Source organism: Neomonachus schauinslandi, unplaced genomic scaffold (genome assembly GCF_002201575.2).
Source record: "Neomonachus schauinslandi unplaced genomic scaffold, ASM220157v2 HiC_scaffold_860, whole genome shotgun sequence".
NCBI classification, from domain to species: Eukaryota; Metazoa; Chordata; class Mammalia; order Carnivora; family Phocidae; genus Neomonachus; species Neomonachus schauinslandi.
The window spans coordinates 4,382-13,511 of NW_025409550.1; the positions used below are offsets into that span (position 1 = coordinate 4,382).

Below are 9,130 nucleotides of genomic sequence, written 5' to 3' on the forward strand. Positions count from 1 at the left end.
TGTTTTTTTTTTTTTTTTTTTAAAGATTTTATTTATTTATTTGACAGAGAAAGACACAACGAGAGAGGGAACACAAACGGGGAGTGGGAGAGGGAGAAGCAGACTCCCCGCCGAGCAGGGAGCCCGATGCGGGACTCGATCCCGGGACTCCAGGATCACGACCTGAGCTGAAGGCAGTCGCTTAACCAACTGAGCCACCCAGGCGCCCGCCAATGTTTTAATTGGGTGGTTTTTCTGCTACTGAGTCAATGAGTTCTTTCTGTTTTTTGGAGATTAACCTCTTATCAGATGTATGGTTTGCAGATATTTTCTCCCGTTCCACAGGTTGTTTTTGCTGTGCAGAAGCTTTTTAGTTTGATGTTGTCCACTTGTTTATTTTTGCTTCAGTTGCTTGAGCTTTAGGTGTCACATGCAAGAAACCATCACCAGGACCCACATCGGGAGAGCTTTGTGTCTGTTTCCTTCCAGGAGTTTTGTGGTTTCAGGTCTTATATTTAAGTCTTTGGTCCATTTCGAGTTAATTTTTGTGAGTGGTGTGAGGTAGGGGTCCAGCTCCATTGTTTTCCATGTGAATATCCAGTTATCCCGGCGCCACTGATTGAAGAGACTGTCTTCTCTCACGTTCAGTGTCCTTGTCAAAGATTAGTTGACTGTGTATGCCTGGGTTTATTTCCGGGCTCTCAGTTCTGTTCCATTGGTTTGTTTGTTTTTTTGCCAGTACCATATTGGTTTGCTTATTGTAGCTCTATGTATATATATATATATATTTAATTATTTATTTATTGGAGAGGGAAAGAGAGAGAGGGCACAGGAGCTCTTCTGGGCAGATAGGGTTGTGTCTCATACCTTGTCTGGGTGGGGGTAGGGGGGCTGCTCTGGGCAACTTTCATTTTCCCAGACTCTCCATTTGGGAGGGGCTGGGAGCTACCCTCAGCCTCGGCCATGAGTTCAGCCTCTGCAGAGCAGGGACACCCTCCACAGTGGGCACTGGCTTTGCCCTGGGGGTGGTTAGCTTGCCTGCCTGCCTCTCGGCACATGTTCCTTGCACATGTTCCTTCCCGCCCTCTGGTCGCATGTGGCTGGGAGACCCTCCCCACACAGGTGACAGCTCCCTGCCTGTGTGGGGGCAAGCCGGGCTCTAAGGCCCACCTAGGCCCCTGGTCAGAGTGCGTCACTGACGTGCTTCCGCAGGTGAACGAGGCCACTGTTGGGATGACGACTTGGGTCTTGCCACTGTGAACTCCGTGCCCAAGATCTGTGCCCATTGTTGAGGATTGCCCCACCCCCATCACAAGCCGATTCTGGTGCTCGGGCCCCGCTGATCTCCCTGTGCAGCCAGATCAGAGTAGGGCTCCCTAGAAGTGACCCACGATGCCGGGGGGTGGGGCTGGTTGTCCCCTCCCCTTTCCCCAGAGGCTCAGGGGAGGCCTCTGGGTGGTGGTGGGCGGGTAGGGGAGGGGCAGGGTGGTCAGCAGGGAGCCGTGGCTCTGGCCCTCCCAGTGCAGCCTGTCTTGGTCTCTGTGGGGCAGGGGGTGCTTCTGGGATCCTCTCAGTGGTGTTTTGCTCATGAACAGTTGTTAGCTGTTCTTGTTGTGAAGGGGAGGGGTGTCAGCAAAGACCTGTGTCGCCATCGTGGTGACGTCACTCCCTCCAGTCATCTGTGGTTTTAGCAAATACCACAGGTGACAGCAGGTGGTCTGAGGAGGCACCTCACACTGGTTGCGTTTCTTTGGACCCCCACATTCTACCTACTGTATACGGCACCGTGCCGGGGGCCCCTCTGCCTACTGTATACCGCACTGTGCTGGGGCCCGGGCAGAGGGTGGTCGGGATGCCACCTGGGGTCTCAGGGGGACTGTCAGCCCCTAGGGAGGCAGAAACACACACAGTTGGAGGCAGTTGTTAAGAGGACGAGGATGGGCAGGGTTGGGATCGGGAATCAGCACATGCACCCCGGCGTCAGCCTTGGATCTGAGGCTTATGGGTGCCTCGGCCACCTGGGGAGACCGCGGGAGCCACCAGGGTTGAGCAGGGAAGGGCCAGAAGCCAGAGTGCAGACAGGGAGGAGCTTACCCAGGAAGAGGAGCGTGAGGATGGTCACTGGTCTGCGGGCTGGTTTCCCAAATGGACTCCTCCCTCGTCTGGACCTGCTGTCACAGCTCGTCCCCACCTGGGAGGCAGTGGGAACCAGCAGGAACAGAACACTGGCATCACATGGCCATGGGGTCCGTGCCTGCCTGTGATTGTGACCTTGGACAGGATACTCGATTCTCGAGTGTGTGCGTCCTTTAGAATGTAGGTTTTATTACTGTTTAGGTATGGAGGGGCCAGCAGATCAGAAATGGCAGCCACTGAAAGGACAGTTGGTTACAGTTCCTCAGAGGAGGGGTGCCCCACGCTGCAGGACCCCACATGAGGAGGTGCCAGAGATGGTCAGGGGGCAGGCCACGGGGGGCAATGCGGGCCTTTATAGCGGTTTCCAGGGAAGGAACACTCTAGGCAGGGTAAGCCGGCTAACGGCTAGCTCGTTTGAATAATTTCAGTGGGCTGTCCCTGGTTGTCTAGTATCTGGACCTGAACGATTAGGGTGGGGGGCTAAGGGCCCAGAGGGTGAGAGCCCATAAAGGAGGTGGTTGGGGGGTGGGCTCTGGACTGGGGGGTCACGTACTAGCTCTAGGGACAGTCTCTCTGGGGCAGCAAGACCCCAGGTGTGGAAGCACGGGGAACAGCTGGGTAATATGGGATGTTAGTGTGGTGGGCAGAATAATGCTTGCCCCCAAAGGTGTCCACACCCTGACCCCAGAGGCTGTGCAAGTATTCCCTTACACAGTAGAGGGGGCTCTGCACACGTGACTTGAGATGGGGGGATTTACCTGGAATATCTGGAGGGCCCATGTGCTCAAATGGTCCTTCCCCGGGGGGGCTGGTGGTCAGAGTCAGGGAGAGAAGATGAAGGGGTGGTGGAGGAGGGGCGGGAGCCAATACATGCGGCAGCCCCGGGAAGCAGGAAAAGAGCCTCCAGGAGGACCCCGAGGACATTTCCGACTTTCCATCTCCCAAATTGTAAGAGGGTGTATATTTATGTTGCTTTCAGCCACTGAGGTTGTGGTGACTTGTTACAGCGGCCACGGGGTGACCGACATGGACGGGGAGCGGGCCGGCGGCCACGGGGTGACACGGACGGGGAGCGGGCCGGCGGCCACGGGGTGACTGACACGGACGGGGAGCGGGCCAGTGGCGATGGGGTGACTGACACGGATGGGGAGCAGGCCAGCTGCCCTGCAGGGTGGCCTTGAGGCTCAGAGCCCACGGAGGAAAAGAGCCTGGCTCCAGGAAAATGCCAGTAAGTATAGTGCTGGTACCTGTGGGGATCTGGGAAGTCCTACCAGCTAAGGGACCTGGTCACACACATTACGTCGCTTTGTGCGTCATGAGTGTTCAATAAATCTTGGGCACCCTGTCCCTCCCTCAGCAGGTCTGGGGTGTCTGGGGGAACCCTGTCAGAGAAGGGTCTCTGAAACATCGGCACTGGCCTGCGCTCTCTCTGCAGGCACTTGGGGCCTCCGCGCCTGTCCCTTCGCAATTAGCATGTGTGCTGGGGGTCACTTCCTGGCGACTTCCGTGTCACCCCAGGGATGCTGGTTCCTACTTCCGAACTGCTAGGCCTTTACAGCCTTTGCCACGAGAGGTTGATGTCGTTCCCCCGGGCTGTTCACTGTCCTTGCAGGGGGTTGCACGGTGCCTCCCTTGTGGCAGGGACGTTTTGTCATGGCCCCAAGACTGTGCTGGGCCTGGGGCCAACCATCCACATGTCCTCAGGCTGATGCCTCGGCCCCCCAGCACGGGGATCAGAGGCGGGCCAGGTCTGAGTGGGAAGGTGCTGGACTCTGGCCGCCCCTCTCCTATTTCCCTGGGGGGGCGGGCAGCGGGGCCCCAGGCCGTCCGGAAGCACGCGTGTGGCTATGCCCCCCCAGTGCGCTCAGAAGCCTGTCCCCTCTCACAGGGACGTTTGTCTCGGCCTTCGCCGTGCTGTGTGGAGCCCGCACCGACCTCCCGGACAGGCACGTATGCTGTGTCTTCTGGCTCAACATCGCAGCAGCCTTCATCCAGACCCTCACGGCCATCGTCATGGTGGGCTGGATCATGAGCATCTTCTGGGGCATGGACATGGTCATCCTGGCCAGTGAGTAGCCGCCCATGCCACGCCTTCTGGGTCGGGGGCTGGGCCGGGATGCGGGGGCAGGGCTGGAGGAGGGTCAGGCGCCAGATAGTCTGGGTGGTTGTGGTCCTGCAGGGTGTTGGCGCCTTGCCAGTCACTAGAGTCCGCGGCCGCCTGGCAGAGGGGACCCTCCCCGCCGCCCCCACCCCTGCCCCACCGCACGCCCAGCCCAATGCCTGCAGGGAGTCCTGAGCACAGACAGGCAGAGACCTGAGCCTGAGGGTGTGAACAAGACCGGGCCGAGCTTCTCTTCAGCTCAGACGCATCGGGCATCCTCTTTGTCGAGGGAACTGTCCCGGACCACCCTGGGTAGCCGGGGTGGGGCCTATGTGAGGTGATGTCCCCTGGGCCTGGCGGCCCCAGTTTCCAGAAAGAAGGGAAACCCATGTGGCATCTGTGCCCACAGGAAGCCCTGTAACTGTGGGTTGTTTTGTTCTGTTTTGTTTTTATAGCCAGGACAGCGTGGTTTTCCTTTGACCTAAGCTTTGTTCCCTGTTGAGGGGACCTTCGCCACTCAGCTAGCACGAACTTGATTCAGACACAAAACTGTTTTGTGAAAGTGCCTAATGTTACAAAGGTCACCGAGATGACTTAACATCTATGAAATAACCTAGCAAGCTCTTAGAACAGATACCGCACGTGCCTTGGAGCAGCCCCGCGCGTGGCCTGCGTTTTCCCACGTTCTGTCCACGCCGCCACGAATTGCCGCCGATGGGCCGCCTCCCTCAGGCACCAGGCGCCTCGTGGTGTCTGACACAACAAAGCCACTCTTAGGCGGGACTCTCAGTGTCAGAGGGAGGGACAGCCGAGGCCGGACAGGGTTTGGGGGCCCTAGAATGATCTAGAATGACCTGTAGCTGACTCTATCTGAGCTCAGGATCCTCGGAGGATGCAGGGCACACACAGATGCCAGGGCCAGGCGAGGCCTCCGGTCAGTGACCAGTCAAGCCGCCGGCCAGAGAAAGTGCAGGCCCCAGAGCCGGAGAGATCCAGCGGAGCCAGTGGATTGGACAGACTGGCTGCCTGGGAGCAGGTCATCCAGCAGCAGAGGTCAGGAAGGAAGTGGGGAGCCTGTTGCCAGGACATCCCAGGCAGACCCTGGGAGGCGGGGGCAGCCAGAGAAATGGGAGGGGGAGAGCAGGCCTGGCTGGCGGCTGGGGGATGGGCTGGCCCCGGGGAGGACTAGGCTGGGGAGGGTCAGCAGGCTGGGGAGGGCTGCTCTCAGGGCAGGCGCAGCCCGTCAGGACGTCAGGGAGGTCGGGGACCCTGGGAGGGGAGCAGGCAGAGGAGTCAGAGACTGAGGCAGGCCCATCTTGGGCGCCTCGCCCTGCGCCCTTGACCAGGGATTGCTGAGACTTGCCGGCAGGCGGGGAGCGCTGCAGAGCCCGAGGCTTCCCCAGGGGCCTGTGGGATGGCCCACAGCCTCCTGATCCCTTTCCCAGTTGGAACCTGGGAGGCCTGCTCTGGGACACGTCCTCAGCCACTGTCAGAAAGCCTGACCCCTTTGACTGCTTCTTCCCGCGTCACCCCAGTGTCTCGCCAGGCACTTGGGCACTTGAGGACGGAAACTTTCCACCAAAGTGGAACGCGCCTACGTCACTGGGCCCCGTCTCAATAAAAGTGAATTAGTGCCTAGTCCCTAGAGCTTTCTGGTTATTTTTATCTTGGTCACCCTTAAAACCCAAGGGTTTTAAAAGCCACGGGGTCTGTATCTTAGAGATAACTGAAAGGGCCCCCTGATCAGGTCCTAGACAAGGAAGCGTGGACCCCGAGAAGTAAGATGGGGACCTGGTTACTTCCTCTCTTTGCACCACCCCAGACCGTGGGCCTAACCAGAAACCCCGGCCCTATGGCTGGTGCGGCGGGTGTGGTCGGGCGGCGGGATACCCGGTACGAGGAGTCCCGTTCCCATCCCACCCCAGGGCCCCGGGCTCTCGCTGTGGCCAGTCAGCTTCTTGGGTGTCTGCACGCTGGCCCCGGGGATGCTGGTTTTTTTGCGTCAGACTTTTCAGACAGCTGCACGAGAAAACCCGCCACACCTCGCCGCGGCCTGCCCTCCGGACTCAGCCACCCATCTCTGCAGGGGTGCCTTGTTCCAGAAATTAAACCCACCCTGGAAGGATGCGTAATTGCCACTCTTGAGATGCGGCTGCAGGCCAGGGTGACTCTGAGCAACAGCAAAGCATGCATGTCCCGGGATGGTGACTTTGCGGGGAGGTCCCACGAGTGACTCATCTGTCCTAATTGATAGTTGGGTGGGGGCCGTTCTTTCTGGGTTCACTCCAGCCCCTTCCCGCAAAAATGAAGGAAATTTCTCAGCTGGAACAATACAGGGTGAGTTTTTTGTTTTGTTTTAGATTTTATTTTTATTTATTTGAGAGGGAGAGAGAGAGAAGGAACAGGGAGGGGGACAGAGGGAGAAGCAGATTCCCAGCTGAGCAGGGAGCCCAATGCGGGGCTCAATCCCAGGACCCTGGGATCATGACCTGAGCAGAAGGCAGATGCTTGATGGACTGAAGCCACCCAGGCGTCCCAAGGATGACCTTCCACACAGCACTGGCCAAGGTGTCATCAGCACATACACTGTCCGGAAAAACCGCTAAGAGGACAAGCAGGGAATTCCAGATCTAAGTAGACGTTAAAACCAGAGACACAAGCAAGCGGCTCTGTTGATAATAATCACAAGCCAACCACAGACTGTCCTGGTCAAGGATGGAGAAATACGCCGTAGTTCTCCGCGCTCTCTCTGCCCCATGCCCACGGCAGGCATTGCCCCCCTCATCACGACACCATCTGCTCCTCCATCCACGTGTTCCCCACACAGGGCTTCCAGCATCTCCATCCGAGATGTCTGCAGGACGAAATCTGTTTGCCATGTCCCGGCCTCAGTCTGTCCCGAGGCATTAGAGTCTATGTATGTGGTTCCTGTCCCTATACGGGGTGACCAGACAGCTCAGGCGGAGCCTGACTGGGGCCAGGAGGGGGCACCTCAAAATCCTGAGAGTGTCCCACAGCCATCCCTCCACAGGTGCACCCAGCTGGTGTCTCCAGGCCGGGTGGGGGTGAGCCCAGAGCAGGGGTGGCCCCCGAGGGAGCTTCTTGGCGGGGCTACAGGCTGTGAGCCTGGGGAGGGGGGAGCCCCGGCCATGCGCCCCTGCAGCCCAGCACCCACCTGTGGTTCCCGGTCGCTGGACCCCGGGCACAGCGCTCACGCGTCCTGACACCTTTTAGACTTCAGCCAGTCCCTCCGACCTCTGTTTTCACCCTGTTTTCTCTTTCTCTTTTCCTCCTGTCCCTCCTGTGGCCTCACAACCCTGTGTTGCCCCCAAGTTTCCCAAGGTGAGTCTGCTGCTGGGTGTGGGGCCCCTGCCTGGGCTGCTTCCCCCACACCCCCACCGCCCCCCTGCACCCTCCGCACACACACTCACCGAGCTGGCCACTGGGCTTTCATCTTGTTTTTGGTTTTTATCTATTTTCATTTATTGTTGTGCTTCTGTTTCTTCTGTTTGTATTTTCTTTTTGTTTGTTTGGATTTCCAGCTTTTTAGTTTGGAAAACGTAGAAGCGTAGACAAAAGTCGAGGGCCTAGTGCACTGAGCCCCTAAGGGCCCACAGGCTGCAACAACACATAGTCACTCCTGTGTCATCTGTGACGTCTTATCTATTTCCTGCATTTCTGCACATTATTCAGACTTAAAATTGGTGAATAATTTGGTAAATAATGAAAGAAAACAACCGTTAGGTCCTCAGAAACTCCTCTGGGGCTAAGTTGCCAGCTAATGGTGAGGTGGGGGGCATTTCGCAAATTCAAACTCGTAACTTCATGCCTAAATATTTCAGTGGCTCAATTTCCCCAGGGATCTTGTGACACTGTTGTGTCTTAAAGGCTCGGAGTCGTCGGTCATGTTTGTCTGTGTCCCAGACGTCCGGCTGATTGAACACACACATGGTGACAGTCTTTTGTGTGCTGTCTTGCTGTTTTCCTTTCCGTCTTCCTCTCCGTCCACACATCCCAGGTACCTGGCGCTCGGGGATGGAGGCCCGCCCTAGTCTTCTGAGCCAGGGGCATGTCGATCACGGTGCCACCACCCCCCCTCCCCGGATGCCCTCCTGTCCTGTAACCGCACTAAACCCAAAGTTCCACAGTTCTTCCTGCATCTTTCCGTTCCTGGTGAAAAAGTCCATGCCCTCGGGGAAAGGTGGACCTTGAGTATAGCTGTCATTCACACCTTAGTGTGAATAAGATCTCATGACCATGTCACGGTTCGCAGGCACCTCCTAGAGAAATCCTGAAGGAAGCGGGCATCTAACCCTCTCTCCTTTGCTTCTTCCCCACAGGCTACAAGGAGCAGGGCATCCCACAGCAGCTGTGAGCCCGAAGGAGCCGCTGAGAATTCCAGGGCGGTCCCATGGGGGCCGTACCAGGCCGCAGGCGGCACCGGGACCTTTACGCACGCTTTTCTGCCATCTCCTGGGGTCGGAGTGGAAGAGGGGTATTTAAAAAACAGTATTTATTTTGAAAACGCATATGCTTTTCTTGGCAGGCTGCCAGGCTGCCAGCCCCCCATCCCCACCCCCACGCTCCAGAAAGACACAGGCCCCCAGAGCCTCTGGGGGGGCGTGGGGGCAGGGTTGTGGACAGCGAGACTGGGATGCTCGGCTCTCCCCTGCCCTGCACGTCTCCCTGCCCACTGTGAGGGCACCCTGGAGCTGCCGAGTCAGGCAGCAGGGGCTCACCGAGGGGCAGGGTGCGGTGGACCCTTCCTCTGGGTCCCCAGCCCCTGTCTGTTTGCGCTGCTGTCTCCTGGGGGCCGCGCCAGGACAGGAATGAGGATGCACATGTCCCCAGCCCGGTGTGGAAAGGTCTGCTGTGCCTTCCTGGGGATGGACCCCTGAAAGTCTCTCCTGGCCC

At 58.0% G+C, this 9,130-nt stretch overlaps 1 protein-coding gene across 1 annotated transcript; it reads left to right on the forward strand.

The window, feature by feature from the left end:
- Window positions 1-4,003: 4,003 nt before the first annotated feature.
- On the forward strand, window positions 4,004-8,591 carry LOC110571370 (protein stum homolog; the record flags this gene model as incomplete). The annotated part of the gene is made up of 3 exons (XM_044912270.1): window positions 4,004-4,183; window positions 7,550-7,558; window positions 8,557-8,591. Coding segments are annotated over 3 exons (224 nt in total), but the record flags the coding sequence as incomplete, so codon positions are not given.
- Between the last annotated feature and the right edge of the window lie 539 nt (window positions 8,592-9,130).